The following is a 24,948-nucleotide window of genomic DNA, read 5'->3' as shown; positions in this document are numbered from 1 at the left end:
TGTTACGTAAAGCTTTTAGTAAGGTTATCGGGTACAATAAATTAACAGACTTCTTCGTCTTAAATCGAACAATTTTTAATGTCTTATTTATCTACATTTTAATAAAGTTAATTTAGATTATTCAACAGTTTTTGAGTATGTACACTATGTATGTACACTACGTACAGTAGGCACTGTGCTGTGTGCTAGAGATAAACTAGTGAAAAAAAAACCACCACCTCTGTCTTCATGTAGTTTACAATGTTGGAGGCAGTAGGACAAGCGTTAATTAAACAATGCAAATGCCAACGTGCTAATAAGCTCTATAAAAGGTAAACTAAGGGGGTGGGTAACAGCGGGGTTTGTTCTGATCACAGAAATCTAGAAAGGCTTCCTAGAGAAAATTCTTACTTGTGGTGTGACTATGAAACAACTAGACGCAGCAGAAAAAGGAAGAGTGCTCCAGGCAGAATGAACAGACTATATTTTATCTTTTGAATGTCTATATACCTTTATATGCACCCTAATAGCTTGTACCTCTGGCAACTAGGTATAAGGGGGACTGAAAGAATAGCCTAGCTGACAGAGACTAAGAAGAAAAGACTGGCTAGATAGGACTGACCAAAGATGCAGAGCTTTTGTAGGGCACATTATCCTAAATGCAATGGTGAAGTGTTATGGGATTGTAGGGTTTATACCGTAGGGTTTATTGTTGTTGCTGCTGCTGACAGGATCACTGTACTTCACAATATAGTCTCGCTACACTGTGAAAATAAATTTGAGGTCAGGCAAGAGTAAATAAATAAATGTGAGCAGACAAGTTTGGAGGCAAAGAAATGAGAACTACTTTTTAAAAATACATTGATGAAAAAAAGTAGAAAAATTCCAGGAATAATCAGAAGGTAAAATCAACAGGACTTGATGACAGACTGGATATGAGTATAAGGAAGAGGAGGAGTTGGGAGGTAATTTCTAGATTTCTGACCTGCATTACTAGCTGAATGCTAGTTCTATTTTCAGATATACAATGACGACCAGATCCAGGAAGGAAAGGTTATGCACTCAGTTTTAGACATGTTGAGTCCAAAGTATTTTTTTTTTCTAATTAAAAAATAAGAAAGAAAAACAGGTCCAGATCTTGCCACTCTCCTACTCATCAAAGCCCTGCAGTGGATTCCCATCAAACTCTGAACAAAAGTCCCAAGAGGCATACAGGTATGATCTGATTCTTTTCTACCTTCTGAATTTCTCTCCTACCCTTTTATCCCTTGGTCACTTTCACTCCAGAAACACTGCCTTCTTGAAATCTTTGATGTACTTATTCTTCCCTCAGGACTTTTGTACCTACTCTTCCCTCTGCCTGTAATACTTTTTCCCCCCATATGGCTTGATTGCCTCACTTAATGGAAGTCCATGATCAGATGTCACCTGCTCAAAGAACCTTCTTTGCCTATCCTATGTAAAACAGTCTTCCTGCTGAGAAGCTGGGCTGGAGAGAAAAGCTGAATGAAATCTCTGGTAGTCTTGCAAGGCCTGTCACATAATACAAGTCTTACTCCCAAGACTTTTGAAACAAGTTTGAGTCTAACAAAAGCTGCAACCCAAGCCCAACTCCATGGATTGAGGTAATCAAGCCCTAAAATGCCTAATAGAAAACAAGGCAAATTCTCTCCTGGTGGAAAATGACATCAACTTCAATCCTTCAGTTCTTTTATAAACATTCTCCTGCAGAAGGGGAAAAAATTAAAAGCCCTATAAAGTGAGAGAAAGAAGTGTGACCAGGAAAAATGTGACTGGTAATCAAGAAAAAAAAGAACTAGGCAATGGGATCAGATACACAGATGATGCAGATGTTAGACTTAGTTATATAATTCAAATGTTTGCCAGCTGTATTTTTTTAAATGGGAGGAAAGAGTAAAAAGACAGAGACATTCAAAAGAAAAATGAAATCTATAAAATATAACTGGACACTCTAAAACTAAAAAATACAATATTTGAAGTCAACTAATTGGGTTGGTTAAATGGAAGACTGCACAGTGCAGAAGGCAGGCTTGATAAATCTGAAAGATGGGGAAAACATCCAAACTGATGCAGAGAGAAAAAAAAAGCAGAAAGATCAGGGAAGAAAATAAAAAGCACATGGGACACGAACAGTAAAGCATATTTATAACTGTCGTGTCAGAAAGAGAGAAGTGATAATAGAGTAGAAGCAATATGTGAATGGATATTTTTTCACAACTGATGGAATACATCAACCCACAGATTGAAGAGCTCAGTAAACCCCAAGCATGATAAATAAAATGCAAAACATAAGTACGCTCAGCACAGTCAAACTGCTAAAAACAAAGATAAAGAGAAAATCCTAAAAGCAGCCAGGAAAAAAAACACACATTACCTACAAAGAGCAAAAAGGTTTTAAGCTGACTTACAACAAAAAATATGAAAATCAGAGGACAACAGAATGCTAACTTTTAAGTTGCCAAATAAATAAAACTGCCAATCTAGAATTCCATATCCAAGGAAAATACCCTTCAAAAATGAAAGTGTGATTAAGACCTTTCAAACAAACAAACAAACGCTGAATGAGTTAACTGCCCCCAGGCCTGCACCATAAGCAATATTAAAAGTTCTTCAGGCTTAAGGAAAATGAATTAAGATGGAAGCACAGAACTACCAAAAAAACAAGAAAGAAGTGCAAAGAAAAGAGAAAATGTATGTATAAACAAGTAAGAACAATGACTACTGAAAGCATAGATATTCCAACATTTATAACCACAAAATATGTAACAACTATAGCACAAAGAGTAGAGGCGCAGCAAACGGAATTGAACTGTTTTCAAATCCTTGCATTGTCCAGAAGGTGGCAAAAACATTAATATAGCGCAGACTATAATAAGTGAAATACAGATATTATAATCTGTAGGGTAACCACTGAAATAATAATACAGTCGGGTGTAACTAAAAAGCTAATAAAAGAGATAAAATAGAATAGTAAGAAATACTTTACCTAGCCAAAGGAAGGTAGGAAAAGGAGAAAATAAAGGAATAAAGAAAAAAATTGGCAAAAAAATAGCAATAAAAGCTACTGTATCAGTGATTATACCAAAAATAAATAGTCTAAACACTCTAATTAAAGAACAAAGATTCTAAGATTGGATAAAAGAACAAGACCAAAGAATAAAATGTTTACATGACATGCACTTTTTAAACATAAGGACATAAACAGGTTGAAAATAATGGAACAGAAAAAGTTTTGTCATGCAAACAAGAGTTAACACAAAACTGGTATGGCTATATCAATTATCAGACAAAGTAGGCATGAAGTATTCATACAGCTAACAAATGATGTTTTATAATTATAAAAGTGTCACTTCATCACAAAGACATTAACAATCCTAAATTTCACTGAATAACGCAGCTTCAAAGTATATAAAATAGCTTCTCCTCCAATAATTTCTACTCTCTATCCTGCTTTCCTTTTCTAATCTCCACACTTTTCACAGTATGACATTATATATTACTTATTGTTTTCCTTAGTCCACCACCTCTTTGTGGAGAATGTAAGCTCCACAAGGGCAGAGACTTATTCTATCCTGATCACACTATATCCCCTGTAACTAGCCTAGCACATAGTAGGTACTCAATAAATATTTGCTGAACAAATTAATAAAACTATCACTACAGTAACTTATTTTCTTAGTGTTTACTTTTAAAGTTTATATTATACATTTCTTTTCTTCAGTTATGCAATCTTTTAACTTAAATAATACTTAGTAAGTCTCTGCCAGACAAGATGTTGCATGAGAAGTTTAAACAAGAAGTCTGAAAATGTTACTAGGAAATATATTTCCTCTTTATGAAACAAAGCCTCCAAAATTAAAAATCACTAAAATGTGCCTTCTGTCATTTAGGAAACATATTTAAATATATATAGATTCACATAAATAAAATAATACAGTTATATATTAGCTTTCATGTTTATTCAACTTCACAGAAAATCCAAAACTGTGTCTGAAAATTGGTTATCTATCTAAATACCAACTGTTCATTACGGTGACATAATACTATGTGGTAGGGGAGATATGCCTAAGTTAAACAAATTCTTATATTCCTGACATTCTTTAAGTGGGCAAAAGGAAAATCAAAAATCAAACTTACAAGTTATAAGAAAATACAGAAAGTAATGTAACCTTTAATACCTGGAACAAGTTTTACAGCCACATTTGTAATTTACATATACAGTGGAGATCACTGAAAAAGCTTCCTGTTGCACTGCAGCAAGAAATTTTATTATAGTGTAGATTAAACGGATTTGCTACAGAGTGCAGCAAGACAACCTCACTGAAGAATCATAAGATCTTCATAATGGAACTTGTTACAGTGAGTTAAATAGTTTCTTAATTTTTTTATACAGTATATATTTTCAAAATGAACATTATCACTGAAGAGTTTGCTAACCACTGTTAGCAATTAACGTTTTACACATACTTAATTTTACTTTAGTTACAGTATGTGGTTCTCCAAATGTTAGTACATGAAATGTTAAGTTTCAACATAATGAGATAATCCCCTAAGATGTCTCAGGACATCAAAACTTTGATCATTATTGCACCTATTTTTTCTACAGAAAAATGGAAAATTTACATCATAATGCTCCCAAAAAGTGAACAGACAAGTTATAAAATCACAGACTCGTTGTCATTAAACAAAATCTACAATGAACATTTTTTGTGAACTGATGTACAGAATTAAATGTGCAATGAAATTTGGTTAACTATGATCATGCAAATAAAAATCCTCCACAATCATTTTTTCACTGTTTTATAAAATGGTCTTAAAGATATACTTCCATAAACATTTCCGGTGCAATTTAGTCAACGACAAAAATACAAAGCTATGCCTTATTCTTTATTTTATAGATTTAAAAACATGCCTTTGTACTGCTGAAATAGAAATAGCGTGTTTGGGAGAACTGAGCTAATGACGCATTTAAAAACCAACTGCATCTTGGTCCAACATTAGCTGCCTTGATATACAGCAGCCTCCCATAATCACTGGTGTCAGTACTGTTGTAGATGAAGAATAGTTAAATATTGAGAGATTAAGACACAATTCAAAATTTTTTTAAAAAAATGAAAGGCCGTTTCATAAACATGAAGAAATCTTCAAAAGAAAAATAATCACATCAATTGTGATATACACTGGAAAATAGTAAAATGTCACTTTCCAAAATAGTAGTTTCTTTATTATATCCCCCATCTATTATAACCAACTTGGAAATATACCTTAAACATAATGGCATATTAAATGAAAATGCTCCATTATCCACTGTGATAAATTTAATAAGTTAGAATATGATTTTCTTTTCTGATGGTAACCATGAAAAAATGAAAGAACAGCACCTGAAATACTAAAATGAATTTAGGAAAGCATTAAGTTGTAACCTATATGTTTTGGTTGAAAATACAGTTCATAAAACTGTATAAAGGATGCTACCTTTGTTTCTATATTTTGTAGATTACAACAAAGAAAAGAAAAAAGATATGCTCTAAACGCAAATATATTTCCACTTCTCCCAATCTGGACAAAGTGGAATTTCATTCAAAGTTCATAAGATTGTGATACCTACAGTAGCTCATATAGTTGGATATATCACTCCCACCCTGTCCCCCCCCCCAGAAACAATTTTTGGCTCCAAAATAAAGTACAATAATAAACTCTTGATGAAAAACTATGTTATGGGGCAATCTATCATATACTATGGCTAAATACCAATTTACAGAAAAGAGTACATCCCATTTTCAACACTTTTCATAAACATGCAACTCACTATAAAATACAAAACACTTGCTTTCAAGAACAGCTTTATAAAGACACACTGCATCAATAAAATTTTTTTCTTTCTGATTAACTTTACACTGTTATGGAGAACTGAAACACTTCTAATGTGTATATATCAGATTTTATATTACAGTGTAATAATTTGCATTTTCTGCACATAATGTTCAAGAGGAAATATCTATACACAATAACATTCTAGACTATTAAAAACTAATTCAAACTGCAGAATTTTATTGATACAGTAGATTAATAAAAACTGAAAAGGGATGATAAAATGGGATAAAGAATTCAGTACATTATTTTATAACACACTCTTTAAAATTATAATATTTTAAATCTCTCTCTTTTTAAAATTTTCCTTGCCATGAAAGGCCAGAAAATTCTGGGACCAATACTGAGGTGTAAAATAATCAAACAACTTCAGGACTATTCCACAGTTTGCGTGGCGTCCTCCCATCAGAGGCATTGTTCAGGTGTAATGGCAGACAATTTAGCACCTCTGAAGATTAAGGGTGCCCAGGAGTAAACACTAGGTAAGATACACAAGGGAAAGAGATCATTTTAACTCTCCAACAAATTGTGACATCAAGAAAATGACACCATTTGTTGAAAAAAAATTTTCACAGTAAAACTGCAGAGAATACAAATACAAACACTGACAGATTACTGCTTAAGATCTATCCTAACAAACTCTTTTCAAATCAATAGATCAAATAAACAGTTGGGTACTGTCAGTTTAAAGCCGCAGATAAAAGCTATACAAGCACTTCAGAAGTCAGAAACATTAAAAAAAAAAAGAAAAAGAAAAAGAAGAAGAAAAAATATATTTACAAGTTTCTTCTTTATGTCTACATAGCCATCGCACATTGGACTTTTTCACAAGACTCCATAGTCAATGTTATCACCGTGTGCATGGCTAAAGCATGTGACCACAAATACATGAGGTCATCAGAGTAAGGTCCAACTGTCCACTCTTCAGCAGTCCCATATTGTGCATCAAAGGCTTTACTCAGCCTGAAGCTTGACAAAAAATTATTTTTTCAAAGCTTTCACATAGGAAGTTATTAATGACATTTGTTCATCGTCTTTCTCTTTTAGAACTTCGCCGCCGTACCTTGAAAGAAATATCACCAGATGCTTAATTAAAATGGGTACATATTAATTAGACACAGCAGTAGTTATTATTTTTTAACCAATCATTATTCTTACATTTTCCTGATTTTCTTTGCTTTTCTTTCCTCAAAACCTTTCTCCTATGTTAACTTTCTGCCTTGACATCACATATTTAGACATACATAATACATGAATGCCCATAAATAGCCTTTCTCAGGATAGCAAAAGAAAGAACTATCTTACTTTTCTATTTAATAATTTTAAAGAGAAATGAACAGAAGTCAATGCCAACAGCAAGAAAAACCATTGCAAATATCACCTTTTTACTTATGTTTCTGTAATAAAAGAAAACATTTGATATTTATGAATTTAGGCTTACAGCTGTCTTTCTCAGAAAACAGCTATTGAGTTTGGATCATAACTATCAAATACATATAAATAATCTGAAATTCAGACATATTACCACTTACTGGCAAGTACTAATGAAAGCATAAAACTTTAGTTCAAAAAAGATCAGTATTAACAAGAGGAATAATAGAACAGGATTTTAATTTAATTAATTTACAGTATAGTTTTTCTTTGATGAAGACATCAGTCACTATGTACAACTCTTCAGCCTTATTTTATTTTATTTTATTTTTTGTGGTACGAGGGCCTCTCACTGTTGTGGCCTCTCTCCATTGCAGAGCACAGGCTCCGGACGCACAGGCTCAGCGGCCGTGGCTCACGGGCTTAGCTGCTCCGCAGCATGTGGGATCTTCCCGGACCGGGGCACGAACCTGTGTACCCTGCATCGGCAGGCGGACTCTCAACCACTGCGCCACCAGAGAAGTCCCTTCAGCCTTATTTTTACACCCCCCAAAAACCCTTTACAAACAAGCCCAACTAGTTTGAGACCATAATTCAACATATTTTTCTGTGGTCTTAATTCATTCACATAAATGCATCCTGATGCAGATAGAAGTGCTGATTATATTAAATAGGACAGAGGGGCAGGGATCAACCCTGGGGCCTGATCAAAGAACACAGGTTTCTCAAACAAAGATGGCTGGATGAGTTGACCCAAAGATTCAGCATTAATGTTAGGAAGATGACAGCTCTTACTTAAATGTGTTAATTATATTTCTTCCAAAGAGAAAAATCTGAGATGTAACCAGCAAAACCATTCATTTCTTTAAAAAAAAAAAGTATCTCAGGAAGCATCACATTCCTACTTCTGTAAAAGAAGTGTCTATTACCAATTTTATGAATTCCAAAAGCTAATTTTAGTTAAAGACATGATTTTATTCTATACAACTAACTACTAGTAGCTAGTGGGAAACTCAAACAAATACTTACGGAACATAAACAAGAGTATATATAACAGATACGGGGAGAACTTAAATGCGTAAGGTGTGGACACCAGACTGCCACTTGTTCCTCTCTGCATTCAGTTTTAAACTGGGCATTTACACTTTCACTAGGCTACATCTATTATTCTCACTTGGTTTCAGGTTTTCACAAAGGATATAGTCTCCACTATCTAAGCCGGTAGATGAAACACTATAAACTAATGAAGAAAAATATATAAATATTTAGAATTATTAAGTAACAGCAAGTGCTAAATGGATCTGACCAAATATTTACCAACTCTAATTCTATATTCCATACTATACACATGGCACTTTCATAAACACATACATTTACTGCAGAAACTTCTTCTTCCTCTGTTTCTTCCTGTGGATTATCATCGACAGGAGAGCTACCCTGAAACACATCTACTTCTTCACTTGAATCATTTTCTTTAGTAGCGGCTTGTTTGGAGCGTCCTACACGGCTAGAGTAAAACACATGTAAAATAAAATGAACATTCTGATCCTTAAGTGGTAGGTTACTTCATAACAGGAAATGCTTTAAATATTTCACAGGCTTTCATTTATTATCATTTTTATTCTCAACTACCTTGTAAGCCAAGAAATATTTTTCTTACATTCTGAACCCTAAACAAGCACTTAATCCTAGAATCTTACATATAAAAAGATCTACCAAATAACAAGTCAGTATGACTGAAACCAATACCATAAAGGATTTTAAAACATAACCCAAAGTCTACTCTTCCTTTTATCTTTCCCAACTCAGTAAAAGGCTGAGTTGCTCAAAGCAGAAATTTTATCAGTCTTTCGCCATAGTCTACCACTCTTTACCTGGCCCTAAGATTCTACTTATAAAGAAATCTCAAATCCATTCACTTCTCTCCACCTTCATTGTTACTACATATTTCTAAACCATTCTAATCTCTTGGCTCTTCTCTCTACAATTAATCTTTCAAAAATGTAAAACCAGCTGATGCCACGCCCCCTACGTACTGAGAGTAACTGCATAAACCTCCTTAATACAGCATATAAAGCCCTGCAGTCAGGCCTAGCCTACCTGTCCCTTCTCATCTCTTTCCACTCCCCAGTTCCCCACAACTACAATACAGCAATATCCTTGCCTTCCTTCAGCTCTCTGAATTTGCCAAGATGTTTCCCACTTCAGAACCTTCCCAAACAGTGTTCCCTCCACCTGAAATGTTCCTCTCCCTACTCTCTATCAGTCTAACTCCTACTATTCTCAAGGAATCAACTGGTCACTTTCCAAAGAGAAACCTTCCCCAATTCCCCAGCCCTGTCATTACATTCTCTTACAGCACCCTAACTTTATCCTTCAGGGCACATAGCACAATTTATTATTCCATATTTATGTGTGATTATTTAATGACTACATGCCCATTTAGATGGTAAGTCCTGTAAGGGTAAGAATCGTGCCCGTTTCGTGCCACTATATTCCCTAGCACCTAGCACTCTCTGAAACAGGAGACACTCAAAAATATGTAATAGATGCCACCATTTAATTAAATGTATCTCTCTTGATAAATATTTGTTTTTTTAATTAAGAACTTAGCCTATCACTTCTATAAGCAATCGAAAATACTGTTTAATCTACACTCAAACCAATTACTCCAACGTACTTGATTCAGTTTTTCAGAATTAATAGAAGAAAATACAAGGAAAATAATACATTCTTTCTCAATTCCACAGAGGTCAGAACAAGAAAAGAGACAAATCATAACATATGTTATTACATTACCTCTAAAATGGGGCTTCCCAGTGAAAGGAAGTTAGGCTGTTAAGACAGAATACAGACTCTCTTTCTGTATTGATTTTTTAACAGAAATGCTTGTTTGATTTAGAACACTCATGTGAGGAACTTGTGTAATTTTAGGAGGTAACATGATAATCATCTAAGCCCTTAATTTTATGAGGCCCAAATAGGAACAAATTAAAGTTACGAGCATGAAAGATATTTACCCCATTATATTATTGTTATAAAATTAACCATGGGAATTTAAGATGCCTTAAGAATATTTTTTTTATCAAAAAAACAATGATTTTCCATGGTTGAATACAAACACATTTATGAAGCTGCCACAAAAATGTACTTACCTTTACTTTTTATCTGAGGGAAAAATTATGGAAAAATGCAGGAAGTACTGGCTAGACACTCAGGTAACTTTTCCTCTTCCTATGGAATACACAGGAACAGGAAAAACTTTGAAGGTAACTGAGTATTTAACCAAGGTCTGTTGGCAACTCTGAAAAGTCAAGCTACTGAAGTATGGGATTACTTTCAGAAAAACTGCAAAATTTCTAGTAGAAGACATGCTATTCTATTTCCACTTTGAGGAGAAAAAAGTGCCAATTTACAAATTACAACACTGATGCCCCTGTCACTTTAGTAAGTTTGGACACAGATTTGTTACTGTAACTCTCCTATAAACATGTACTTGTGTGAACATACAAAACTATCTATAGATACAGATGTGTTAATGTGATTAGAAAACAAACAAAATCAAGACATCAAAAACTTGAGATCACCATTTGATAATTTCCACAGAAGTAATTTAAGAAAATGATGCCTGTTACTTTCCGACATGGTTCAAAGAATCAAAGCAAAAGTGTAAAAGCTATTTTTTAAAGCTGTTGAGGAAAGACATGAAGAAAAATTGTAGCATGGAATAACAAGGTAATGTGGTCTATACTGTAATTATTTAAAAATACTTCATCGGGCTTCCCTGGTGGTGCAGTGGTTGAGAGTCCGCCTGCCGATGCAGGGGACACGGGTTTGTGCCCTGGTCCGGGAGGATCCCACATGCCGCAGAGCGGCTGGGCCCGTGAGCCATGGCCGCTGAGCCTGCGCATCCGGAGCCTGTGCTCCGCAATGGGAGAGGCCACAGCAGTGAGAGGCCCACGTACCGCAAAAATAATAATAATAAAAATTAAAATTTAAATTTAAAAATTAAAAAAAAAAAAGTAGAAGGCAGAGGGAGATAGCCTAGCAGTTACCTCATAAAATCCCTCATCAGGACCAAAAAAGTGTAACTTATAAAAAATAAAAATAAAAAAATTTAAAAAATAAAAATACTTCATCATCTCTTCAGGTACCATAAAATACGTATTGGAAATAATAAACTATTTGGTATTCATTTATAAAGTTTTGTCTAAAACCTGTAAAAATGTACAAATGTCACCAAAGGTTGACTGGGTATCAATCACCTAGGTAAGTTTACAAAAATGTTATCTTACCTAGTGTAATGGGGCTAAATATATGGGATTTAAATACAGCCTTATGTATATTTAGAAATTTATGAACCCCTGCAAAATAATTTGAAACTGGTTTGAAATTTAATATTATTTACAACTTACACATTTTTGGGGGGTTGTGATGGTGATGGCGTTTTTGATGGTCTTCCTCGTCCTTTCTGAGGTGTGGATTGTGTGGATTCAACTGCACTAGTTTCAGGAGATTCTGCTCTGCTTTGGGGAAGACCCAAATGTGGATAGCATCAAATTATGATTTATAATATATTAACTAAATGTATGCAGTTTAGAGTTACACATACTTACCTTTGTTGTACTCTCCTTGAAGTTCGGTGCTGTTTACTTTTTGACTTCTGTTCTGTGTTTCCACTTTGTCTTTCTTCTTCTTCCTCTTCTTCTGTTGTTGAAGGTCCAGGTTTTTTTTTGCTTACTTTTTTAGAAGTTTTCATTGTTGGCTCTTCTTTGGGTGTACCTCCACCAAGAGGTTTTGGTGGTCGGCCTCTTTTACCTTTTTTTGGTGGACTATTCTGTTCATCCTCATTTTCTAATATATCTTCTTTGAGCCTCTTTTCCTCAGGCCACTGCTGTTCATCTGACTCTGAAGCCGTATGGCCTCTCTTCCTTCCACGCTGACTGCCTTTAGGTTTCTGTTCCTGTACCAATTTAGTCAGGTCATCCATCCCTAATTTCTCCTCTGAATCTGTTACAGGTGTTTTTTTCCGGCTTCTAGGTTTGTCCAATTCAGACTAGGAATAAAAGCCACAATTTCAAACATAAAACTTAGTATGCATTGTTAGTATATGTATTTTTAAGAATCAAAAAAAAAATCTGTTACCCACTTCAGTCATAAAAATGTACCTAAATAAGGTATAGAGTTCTGAAGTACATCAGAACCATAACTACTTACTTGCTTTTATTAATAATTTTCTAATTTAAAACACTATCTGGGGGTAAGTTTTTATTCTTACTCAAGCTAGAGAGCCTCAAATGAGACCTCTCAAGATCAGTATTTGATTATATTATAAATTTTTGGTGAAGAGCTATTTCATAAAAAAGAACATTCTAAATTGAATGCTTAAATAATGGACAACTATACTAAAGTATAATGGATCTGTTTTGATAGTCAATTTAAGTAATCCTAATTTTACCACACAATGTATAATAAGACATAAAATACCAACTATGTTTTATATATATATATATATATATAATGCATACACATCATAAAAGAACTATTTTTATTTCATAAATGGAGGTTGCAAGATACAAAAGTTTAAACATATTCATCATTTATTAAAAATTCTGAAAACACCTCTGAATCAAAGATACCACTTCTCCCCAGATACAACAACAACAAAAAAATTAAAAATCAGTGACTTTCAAATTTAAAATAAAATACCAGTCTACATTCACAGAATTTAAGCACTGACCAGCAGATGGAGACTGAGGAAATTCTTCAAAGAAACCAAGAATAGTGCATATGAATTTATAATGCTCTCCACAGGTATACACATGTACATAAGACACATAATATTTATAGTACTAATTTCCAAAAGGTTTGTTCCAGTTTACATTCTTAAAAAAATCAGTGAAAAGAAAAACTATCTAATTACTTATAATTTTTCAATATGTTTAATTAGTCATTTGTGTTTCCTGCCTGTGAACTGCCTAATTATATCCTTGGTATTATGCCCTTTGTCCATTTGTTTATTAAAGTCTGAGTTTTAATCTAAATATTCTACACTTTTGTGTATATTTAAATTTTATTTCCTATTTGTTATGAACTGAATTGTGTCCCCACAAAATTCATATGCTGAAGTGTTATGATACGATACTACTTGGAGATGTGGCCTTTGGGAGGTAGTAATTCAGTTGAGATAAGGTCACGAGGGTGGGGCCTTCATGATGGGATTAGTGTCCTTATGAAAAGAGACACCAGAGAGATCTTGCTGTCTCTCTCTCCACCATGTTAAGAACACAGTAAGAAGGTGGCCATCTGCAAACCAGGAATAGAGCTTCCACCAGGAACTGGATTGGCCCACACTTGATCCTGGACTTCCCAACATCCAGAAATGTGAGAAAATTAATTTGTGTTGTTTAAGCCTCCCAGTCTATGATATTTTGTTATGGCAGACTGAGCAGACTAAGACATTATTGTATCTTGTTTTAGAATAGGATGCTGAGTTGAGGTTCTAAACTGTTTTTCCTACTTCCACTGCCAAACAGACATCTAATCAATTTCAAAATCACTGATTTGTAATGCTTCCTTTATTTTGCATTATTTTTCAAAAAATAATGTTTCTGGGCTAACGTAACAACAGCGCAATATTTTACTAATTATAACTAAGTATGTTTGTGTTTGGTTGGGCTGATCTTATTACTCCTCTTTTTTGCATCCATTTTATTCTTCCACATGGACTTAAAATCACACTGGAATTTTACAATATCTTCATTTAGAAAGAACTGTCATCTTTTTAAACTCATTTTTTCCATGAAGGAATATGGCATGTCTTCTCTCTCTTCTGTTTTTCAGTTTTGGTATTTTCTCCACATAGGTTCCTCCTACCTCTTTTTAAGGTTATGTTTAGATCCATCTATCTAATTTCGTTGTTGGAATGGTTAGTGTTGTAAAGTAAATCCCCTTTCCTTTCAGTGTACATCTGATATAAAGTAAAATTACCAGAGTAAAATTATAGTTACACATATACATACATATATATGCCTACACTCTTAGTTTTTCAACTGCTTCCCTTATTTTTTTTAAGATTCTAAAACTAAACAAGGACTTTATGAAAACAGTAGCATTTCCTACATCTACTAGAAACTTATTTAGTAATTAAAGGCTCAAGAAATCAACTAAAATGAAGGAAACTTTAAGGACCCTCAATCTAGCCTCCTTCTCTAAGGCTAAGCCTAAATTTACTATGTTTAAAAAAAAACACAAAAGCCAAGCAGTTCTGAGTATGGAACTGGCATGTTTGATTCCAAAGCTCTAAAGAATAAAGATTGCTTACTAGAATGCCAAGAAACACAAGAGGTTCAATATACTGAAATTACATGGTAGAGGATAATTATAAACTCAAATTTGTGAGTAAAATCAGATGTCAAACTTGAGAGTAAAATTAACTGGTTTCAGTGTAAAAATGATTATTCACTTAGCAAAAATTATTACTATTGTACTTATTACAAAATCAAACCAAATATCTCACCCTTACAAGATCAGAGTCGTCTCTCTTGTCACTTTTTTTCCCCGGCAAAGGTGAAGACATTGTGTAATCTTCATTTTCACTGTGATCCATTTCAGAACTATCAAGCCTTTTAATATAGACATTTGTAATTGTTATTACAATCAAATAAACTTAAAAGTTTTTCCTTTTCCCTAGTGTAGCTTTATAACTTTATGAGGAAAAGTTTCATTCCTTTCAAAAAGTATCCATTTTAGTATATTTAACACCATTTGGCTATTTTCCATCATCTTCCCTTTCCATCCCTTCCCTAGATTACTATTAGCTGACTCCAAAGTGGCATTTCCTACCTTAATTCTAGCACCTCTATTCTCCACCAATAATCTGGGCAATCTTTTAAAAGCACAAATTAGACTACTAGACTCCAGAACATCTTCCAGTTTTACTTAAAATCAAACCCAAATTCCTTACATTACCCACAAAGTCCAAACATAATCTGGGTACCTCACACATTCATCCCTGACCATTATTCTCCCATTCCTACTCTCCAACCAAATTGATCTCTTAAACACACCTAGCTCATTCCCTTAGAAAGAATCCTAGTGAACCAATGGGATTTGGAGAAAAAAAAGCAACAAAGGCTGAAAGAAAGTTTAACCAAAAGTAACATAGGGAAACTACAAGTCATTTGTTGTGAATAACAATGGGAGATGAGGACTGGGTAAAACTATATAGTGGTCTTAAAAACAAACAAGGGAAGCCAATTAAGATTTCCAAGCAATGGAATAACCTGAAAACGTAGTATTTAAAAAAGATTATCTAGCAGTGATATGATATACAATACATAGCCAGAGGAATAAGAAAGGGAAATAGCCAAATACTACAGTAATTAAAGAAAGGGAATGAATGATATGATGATAGCAGAAAAGAGAAGTATTAAATAAACATTGTAGAGAAAAATAACTGGCAAAACTTAGCACAGGGGAAAAATCAAAGACAATTTTGAGGCTTTTATCCTAGATGGGTGAATTAGATCATCTTTGATTATAACCAGGAATTCAAGGAGAAAAGCCAGTAATTTAGGAAATGAGTTGCTGGAAATGTTTTTGGTCATGTTAAATATGAGGCCATCCAGTAGAAAAATATCTAAATTACATAGGTAAAGAAGGGTCACTTAGGTATCAGACACTAATATGCATTAAAACAGGAATCTAGAAAAAACAAGCACTTTAGATGTAATTTTTGTTTTAATTCGATTATACTATATATCATTTAATAATTTATTCATTACAAGGAAATTGATAGACATTTTAGAATGTCTCCTCCCTTCTTTACTGATTGGTTATGAATAGTGCAAAAGACAACATAATCTTTCACAATAACTTAGCAAAATAAATAAATGGTGGCAGTTTAGCCTTGTACAAGGCTCTGCTGCTGACAAATGCTACGCTAAACCCCATGCTAAAACCAGTTAAAGTGTGAAGTATTTTCCTTTTTTCTTTCTTAAGAAGAAAAAAAAATCTCCTGCAAAGCATAATTCAAAAGTACTTTTTTTTTTTTTTTTTTTTTTGGTGGTACCCGGGCCTCTCACTGTTGTGGCCTCTCCCGTTGCGGAGCACAGGACACGCAGGCCCAGCGGCCGTGGCTCATGGGCCCAGCCGCTCCGCGGCATGTGGGATCTTCCCGGACCCGGGCACAAACCCGTGTCTCCTGCATTGGCAGGCGGATTCTCAACCACTGCGCCACCAGGGAAACCCCAAAAGTACGTTTTTAAGCTATTTTTTTAAACAAAAATGTTTATATACGTACATGGTAAAAAATTCAAACCATATCAGAATATAAAATCATCTCCCTCCTACACTAGATTATTGTAAACACTACTAAGACGTTGTGTACTCTTCCCAAAACTTTCTATGCATATACAAGCAAATGAAAATACAAACCCTTCTTAAAAACTCAAAAATACTTTATACTGTTCTATTCTTTGCCTTTTTCACTCAATAATATATTGTGGAAACTCTTCATATGAGTTCATACCTCATCATTTTTTAATGACTATGTATTCCATTTTATGGATGAACTAGACATTTAGTTTGGAAACTAGCTTATGTCTACCAACAATGATTGCCCCAACAAGCTAAAATAGGAAAGGCTAAGATGGAGTACCTACCTAAATGAGTAAGCAAATACATTTAACTTGTAAATGTCTACCAGTGTTAAAATAGGAATGTTCAGATATGCACTGATTTTCATTCACTGACATTAAATGTAAATGATGTTATTTTAGATCTCATAGCCTTGATGGAGTCCTTAAATGTTAAGTATGGTATTTCTTATGTACTTACCTTCCTTTTACTCTTCCAGGAGAGCTTGGATTTGAGCTGCTGCTTGCATTGCTTACAGTTTCCATTCGTGATGATTTTGTCTGAGATTGTTTGCCTGCTGATGAAAGCGGCTTATTAACGGCTCCTAGAACATTGGTTGTTTTAGGCTGAAATGAAAAATGCATATCTTGATTAAAACCAAAAGAAGTTTAGATGTAAAGAATCATAAATAACACCTGTCAAAGTATTTACATATACAAATCATGAAAAACTTGCCTATCATAAGAATAAGAATTATAAATTGACTATCACTGAATAAATATAAAACTATATAAACAGAATAATAGTTAAGTTTCTTAGTTACCTGCAGTAAAAGGCTTACATAGGAAGTGAGAGCACATAAAATGTATAGTCAACAATGAAAATTGATAATTAGACTCTTGCTAGGGAAGGACATAAGAAGATGTCATTTTACTTTAATTTTTTATCTTAATATTACAGGATAAGATATTTGAAAGGTCTCCAGGGTTTTACCATAAGCTAAACAAGTTCTATATCTCAGCATGCATCTATATAGTAAATATAACTATTTCTTACTAGTAAATGGAAGATATCTAATACTTTTGATGCATCAATTTTAAAAGAAATACTAAATAACATAATTATGCCAACAGTCACACTAAAATAAACTACCACATAAAAATTAAAACAATTTTCAAAACATACTTTTCCTGGAGTGAAAAACGATTTCATTTCTGGAGGCAGATAATTTTTGGTGTTACTGAAGTTCTACAAGAAAGGGAAAAAAATCATAGTCAATGACTACTGAAGCACTGTATCTACGAGGTGATTCAGAAGCCAACAAAGCATAGAGCAGCTTTTGTTTTAAAGTACATTATAAAATACATATTTGTTTAAACTAGTCAGTTGAAACACAAAATTTTAGTCACTGATTTTAAATGCTGTAATAAGCTTAAACTAACCCTGTACTAATTCTAGTACTAACAACATATTTGAGCTCTAACATGCTAGAGTTCTAAGAGCTCATTAGCAAACACGTGCTCATGTAATAATACTCTCCAGGGAAGGGACCTCATATACTCCTATTATCTTAATCACAAAAAGGTGAATGCTTAAAAGCAGACAGTCCCTTTTATTGGGTGAACTTACAGGACTGTTCTGATCTCTGTATACTGGGTAAGATGTTAACCGGTATTTTGCTTTAAAAAAAAGAAAAAGGTAGTGGCTGTTTCCTCTCAGTCACTTTAACAGGCTTAGAAGCACTATGAAACTCCAAGAGAGGTTCTAAAAAACACCTTGTTTAGTATCATACAACACGTGAGTTTTCTGAGAGCGGTTTGGGAACATCCCTGTAGTGTTCCCAGGGTCTTGGGCCTGTTTAGTGTCATTTCTCTGCTTGTTTCCCCATACCAGTTAGAAATCTCAAGGGCTTATAACTTCAGACTATCTCTATCAGCATTCTCCTTCCCCTTTTGGATCAATGGCCAATATCTCATAGATTTACAAGCTTTGATCACATTTTTGCCTGTGCTCTTAGACTAGCATAAAACTTGGAATACAAAGTTTGGATCATCCTAACTTATCTCGGAACCTATTTGTGTCCTCCAGTTTGGCCCATATTCTGGTCTTGAACCACATTGTTAAGACTCATGGCAACCTTTTCATGACATTAGTAGTGAGTCACTTCTTGATACTGATTCTTCGTGATCTTCCCACAACCTAGTGTTGAGAATACATTTTATTTCAACTTATACAAACAAATCCTAAAATAACTACCTTGTCAGGTTGGGTGAAAAAACGAGCTGGTAGTACTGGGTCTTTAGGAGATTCCAAACTATATGTGGTGCTTTTTGACATGATGATATTCATGGCAACATCACACACAGTATACAGTTTCTGCAATGGTATTAAAAGAAAATTAGGTACTTAAATCAGTATCCTAGACTCTGAGAATTAGGAGTAATTCTAGAACATGCATTTAGTATGCAGTTTTCAGGACAATAGTGTAAGTTAAAAGACTTACTCTATTATTTTCATTAATTTACTAGTAATAGCATTACTACTAATTCTATATTAATTCTATGTTAGTAAGTCTAATCACTACTAACATGAATACTACTATTTACTATACTACTAACAGAAAAGACTGATGTTGTCTACAGAAGTTTCATACCCTAAACTCAAATGCTTGAAATCAACATGGAATCGTAACTATTTACAAAGAATTACATACTTCATTCATTTTTGCATCATCTGGTCCTTGAGCATCTTTTGTTTGTTTAATATTTTCTACCATCTTTCTGATAAATGCATGACTGTTATTTTCATTTTTAGCCATTAATATTTCCAGAACAAACCAAAGACACCTAAAAAATACAAAGAAAAAAATCACTGTTAAATACAGATATAATTCTAAATATAAATATAATGAACTCCAGGAGCAGGAAAAATTAAAAAGAAACAGCTGTAAATCAATAGAGAAAAAAAAATATGTCACATACATATCACAACATATTGGCAATGTACGTGCGAGTTCGTAATACCCCTTCTCAAAGTCTCACTAACTTTCCTAGGGAGGCAGGTTAAAAAGAAACAGAAATGGTGGAAAGAATGGAGTGATCTTAATCCCTGGTTATGACAGGAAGGGAAGACTGCCTAAAGGAATAACTGGGCCATAGATAAAGTGAAGCCTCAAATATTCAAGACTGACTGTAGTCCTGATTGGAAGTCTTCAAGAAAATCTAACCACCTTACTTAAGAGTAAGAATCTTCACCTATAAATCTGAGGGGAAAGTCATGGCTGACAACTCTACATACTGTTTTTGCTTAAAGAAAGAAAAAACTAAAAGAAAAAGTTTCAGTACCTCAGTTTTAAAGTTAATTACATTACATTCTACTCAAGAAAAAACTAAAAGTGCTTTGTCTCTGTGTTATGTAGATAGAATGGGACAGAGGGATAGCACAGAGGAGAAAATGGGAAAAGAGAGAAATGTGAAACAAGGTATCATTCTAGAAGGGAAAAAAGTAACCTTTGAGACCTCAGGCACAGGATAAGTTCTTCTGGTGTGGCTCTCAGCTGGAATGGAGATCACTCATGGCTGTACTAGGGAAATTTACAAATACCGCCCAAAATGTTTAGTAAATTCCAAAGAATATTTTATCTATTTCAAAAACTAATGTGTTCCGATAAGGAGTGGCTGAAAGTTGTCATTAGTTATATAATCACTCTAACACAGAATTCATTTTTGGAAAACTAATTGCTTATTTTTTAAAAATAGAAACTGTGGCAAAAAGAGGGTAAAAGCTTTTTCTCTTGTCATGAGAAAGTTATCAATAATTTAATTTTATTCTCTTGAAGCACCTCAAATATTTAACTATAAAATACTTCTATGAATCAAGAAACCAAGAGTTATTTTCCTTTAATAAGAAGCTAAAGGCATAAGAAATTAATTTATTTAAAACCACAAAGGTCATTCTTTATTGTAACAGAAACAGGGTCTCATCCATATTTTAAAGAACTCTGGTAGTCTTACAAAGACTTCTCTAAATACCGTTATATTCCCCTATCCCATACCCAGGCGTATATAGTCTTCTGGCCGCTCAACAGGAATCTTTGAAAGAACTGTAACTGTCATAAACTTTAATCAGAGAAAACCAATGAAGTAGTAAGTGGGAAGAGTTGCCTGGTTATCAACTTGGCCCATTATTAGATTTCTATTCCTTATGGAGGAAGATAGTAACTGCAAAGAAAATGTGCTTACTATGTGAATAAAAGAGAGTATTAATTCTCCCCACATGAAAATCTATCTATACAGTGTTTCAGAAGAAAGTAGGAAAAGATAAGAACTTGAATGGAAACTCTTAATGGGTTGCTTCAATAAAAAAGAAATGCCAGACTGGTAGAGAAATATGTCAGTAATACAGTAATTATGCTAAGTTGTTTTGGAAAATTATATAAGAAATGAAACATGAAGAGATGGTATGAAAAAGGAAAAATAAGAGAATAAATAAGGTAAAGAACCTTAAACTCCTAAGAAATGAAATAAATTTAATACACTAATTATAACTGAGATTCCATTATCAGCAAGAAAGGGAAAAAACTTTCAGAAAATATGAAAATGGGATGGAAAAAGTCTTACTCTTTAACATCTTTAAGTTGTTCAATATCCTGTACTTTGACATAATCTGGGTCATGTGCCAAAAGGTGAATTGTATATGGAACAACATACTCGGGTAGAAGAGACAATAATTTTTCTGAAAAAGAAAAAGAAAAAGAAAAAACAAAACAAAACAAAACAAAAACAGCCAGGTTAGAAAACCAAATCTTACTCATTCTCTTTCTCTCTCTCTCTCTGATACTATGTTTCCTGCATCCCAATAGTTTACCACAATATGACGGGAAGAAAAATATATTGAAATGTCCAGTGTTGAGGTACATCATAAATTAAAGTTTATTCATTCATCCATCATGGCCAATATTGATTTGCCTACTAAATGCACCATGTGCTGAGGCTACAAAGACAAATATTTCAATTTTCAGTAGATATGGGAAAAACTGAGCCAACTATATTCAAGACTAAGGAACATAAGATCTATTTTGCTTATTAGTAGTAACTCTATGTTCAAACTCCCTTGCAAACTGCAGAGCAAAATGAAAAAAAAACAAACTAGTAAATTTTTCAGTTAGTATGACACAAAAACAGGAAGTAATGGTTGATACTATTTGATACTATTTGTAACATAAGAACAGATATAAAGGAATAGACATTGTTTCTAGGGCATTTTAAATAACAAACATCTTTTTAGTTTAAATTCAAATATTTTAATATTTTGACTGAGATCAGCATATTCCATTAGAGGTAGAATGGAAATCCTAACTAGTTTTAATAAAGGTTACTTAAAAGACCAGGATTCATATTCTGAACAATTCTTTTTATATTTCCTACTCTCAAAATTTTAAATCAGATGTTCAATCTAGAGTATAATAATGTATGTGTCAATAAGGCACCAAGTTTTTTTTATTTCTATTGCTGAACTCAAAGAGAATAAGTTTGTGTGTAATATCATTCATTTCAAGGTAGGTATAGAAGAAAAAAGGAACAAGGTTCAAAAGTCAGTGAAAAAGTCTGTCAAACATTTATTGAGTGCTTACTCTTTTCCAGGCCTTCTATTTTTATTGGGGCTTACTATTTTAAATATAAAGACTCATAAGACTAAAGACCTCACACTAAAGCATGGACAGGACAGAAGCTATACTTCAATGTGGACAGTGCCCTAAAATAAGAATAGCTAACAACTACTGAGTACTTCTTTGGACCATGCATTATGCCAGGTGCTTTATACACATAACTTTTTAATCATAATCATAACCACCATAAGCTATGAGTAAAACTATACCAGTCTTACAAAAAGGAAACTAAAGCTCAGATTGTGCAAGTAACCTGCCCAAACACAACCAGTAAATGGCAGAGGTGGGATTTGACTCCAGAGCCCTCATTTTTTCTAAGGTGAGGTAGGAACAGAAAGAAAGAGGGTCCTAGTGATGAGGTAACACCAAAACAGTATTTTAAAGGATTCGAAAGGGGCAAACCACTCTCCTTGGTTTTGTTTATTTGTTTGGACAAAAGGGGGATGCAATTTCCAGACAGAGCTGACAACAGAGAAAAAAGATGGCTTACAAATGTCAAATAATCCAGAGTACAATGAGCACAGAATTTATAGTCAGGAGTCGCTAGAGAGAAAGCTTAAAACTCGGGCTGAGAGTAAACTATGAAGGGCCATGTTAATGAGCTGCAACTTGATCCTATGAGCAATAGGGAACCGACAAAGGTCTCAAGCAAGGAAGTGGTGTGACCTGGTCTGTTTTGGAAAGATAATCTTGACAGTGGTGTGGCACAGCCGGAGGCGGGCCAGAGGCAGAGGAGCATTTACAACAGGGAGTTAGTTAGGAGCATATAAAATAACCCAAGTGAAATATAGCAGTGTAGGAGAGTTGAGGAGAAATATTCAAGATATCCAGAAGAAGAGTTAAGAGGATTTAGTGACCAATGAGAGGAAAAAAGAAGGCATGAAGAATGCCTCTGATTTCTGACTTGCATAACTGGATGGATTTTAATGCTGTTGATCAAGTCACAGAAGTCAGAGGGGCACAAAAACTGATACTGTGGAAGGGTCAAGTGAGCAGATTTTAAAAAGGCACATAGGAACCTGCTATTAATGTCAGATACAGGTGAGGACAACCAATAAAGATCAAAGACCTGTACTTTTTTAAACTAAAAGATAGTACTTGGACAATCTACATAAATGTACCGCTTACTGTTTTATTTACTTCCAAAGTCACTGATTTTTTTCCCTTGGCCTTTTAGTCAGTTGCATAAAGAGCTACGGGTTGATATTTAAATACCCATGCATGTATATTTTTAAATGACCTATTAAAAGGAAAAGCTGCTATTAAAAAACAGTAACAACTTATTTAATGAGGGCAAATTAGAATATAATAAATAACAGTAACATCATTTTGTGTTCTATAAAACTGAAACTGGCAGGATGGGAAAGTACACTTTTCATTTTCATATACGCTTACCACTAACAGCTGCATGCTGTTTCAGATACTCGCGTCTCACATTGATATTTTTTACCAGACACTGCCTGGCATGAGCTCTTCTTTCTTTTACAGGATCTTTTGCACAAAGTGCACAAATTGCCATATACTCAAGTGGAAGTCGTAATCGCGAAAGACCTTTGTGCAGTTTCTGAGCAAACACTTGTCTTACTTGATAGCATTCATCCTGAAAGACACAATTATTCCACATATTATCCACATGGTACCAAAGAGTAACAACTTTAGATAGGAAATTCGCTATATCAAGTAACCAGAAGGGTAAACATAGCAATTTTACCCACAATCACTGCTTCTGTTCACAAGACTGAGATGTGACAAGTTAATACCAAGGCTGGAGTGATCACCTGGACCCTAATAACTGCCAGCTACCTGGTGTTAGAACATATTGAATGTAATCTTAAAACAGATAACACTAGTAAATATTAATCCATCCTAACTTAAATAAATGAGATATGTAAAAAAAAAAAAGTTTGAACACTAATATTTAGCTTTTTCATTTGCTGAGCAAGATAAAACGGTCCAATTTATCTATTTTAGTCCTATCATTTAAAAAACTAATCAGATTAAAATGCACAACTCTGAAGGCAAGAGTTACTAATTTCAGAAGCATCACATAACTTTTAGTTCTATAAATGAACCAATCTGTTCATTGCCACTGTGCTGGCTTTCTTCACACTACTCACTCTCCTAGACCACCCACCTCCACTCTCCTAGTCCTCATCTTTAACGACAGCTCCTGTATCTTTCAGAAATCACTGTGGAATCTGTATCCTGCATCCACTTCTGTGCTCCCTTAGCACTCTGTGCGTATCTCCACCATAGCCTTTAGTATATAGTATGAAAACGACTGGTTTATCTGTCTTACCCAGTGCTGTTTGTTCCTTGAAGATAAGGACGCCTTCATTTTTCTTTGTGCCTCTAAACCTAGCACAATATCTGGTACACAGATTATGAGAATTTTTTCTAAACTATAGGGAAAAGCTCATATGACTTTTGAGCCATAGATGAGACATACAAAGACCTTGTATAACATAAAGACTTTCATTATTACACCTTACACTCCACCAATGAACATAACATGTGGTATGTTTCATATTATTGCAACTTTATGCTTATTTCTTCTATCGAGAATATAAATTTTATTTTTCTTTGAAACCTAGGTCATAACATCTTGCCCTTATCATTAAATCCTTATTTTGGGTATCTTCTTTCATTTAATTTAAACTTCAGTTTATTACAATACC

The 24,948-nt window shown here is 34.0% G+C and overlaps 1 protein-coding gene across 9 annotated transcripts in view; it reads right to left on the bottom strand.

Annotated features, from left to right (window-relative positions):
• Positions 1 to 6,031: 6,031 nt before the first annotated feature.
• Positions 6,032 to 24,948, bottom strand: part of PDS5B (PDS5 cohesin associated factor B) — a 183,483-nt gene continuing 164,566 nt past the window's right edge. For 3 of the 9 annotated variants that reach the window (XM_059041609.2, XM_059041611.2, XM_067016958.1), the window contains exons 25-35: positions 23,666 to 23,870; positions 21,222 to 21,336; positions 19,316 to 19,448; positions 18,859 to 18,978; positions 17,788 to 17,850; positions 17,083 to 17,228; positions 14,762 to 14,867; positions 11,859 to 12,298; positions 11,658 to 11,768; positions 8,614 to 8,749; positions 6,801 to 6,934 (exon numbers count right to left, since the gene is read on the bottom strand). In XM_059041609.2, coding sequence (XP_058897592.1) covers positions 6,899 to 6,934; positions 8,614 to 8,749; positions 11,658 to 11,768; positions 11,859 to 12,298; positions 14,762 to 14,867; positions 17,083 to 17,228; positions 17,788 to 17,850; positions 18,859 to 18,978; positions 19,316 to 19,448; positions 21,222 to 21,336; positions 23,666 to 23,870 — 1,611 coding nt within the window. In that variant the 3' untranslated portion in view covers positions 6,801 to 6,898. Of the gene's footprint in view, positions 6,935 to 8,613; positions 8,750 to 11,657; positions 11,769 to 11,858; positions 12,299 to 14,761; positions 14,868 to 17,082; positions 17,229 to 17,787; positions 17,851 to 18,858; positions 18,979 to 19,315; positions 19,449 to 21,221; positions 21,337 to 23,665; positions 23,871 to 24,948 lie in introns of all 9 variants that reach the window. The other 6 variants (XM_067016965.1, XM_067016961.1, XM_067016962.1 and 3 more) reach the window with 5 other exon arrangements.

The sequence above is a fragment of the Kogia breviceps genome, chromosome 16, assembly GCF_026419965.1.
Source record: "Kogia breviceps isolate mKogBre1 chromosome 16, mKogBre1 haplotype 1, whole genome shotgun sequence".
Classification (NCBI taxonomy): domain Eukaryota; kingdom Metazoa; phylum Chordata; class Mammalia; order Artiodactyla; family Physeteridae; genus Kogia; species Kogia breviceps.
The sequence above is the reverse complement of the archived record's forward strand: the minus strand, read 5'-3'. Positions and strand labels throughout refer to the sequence as shown.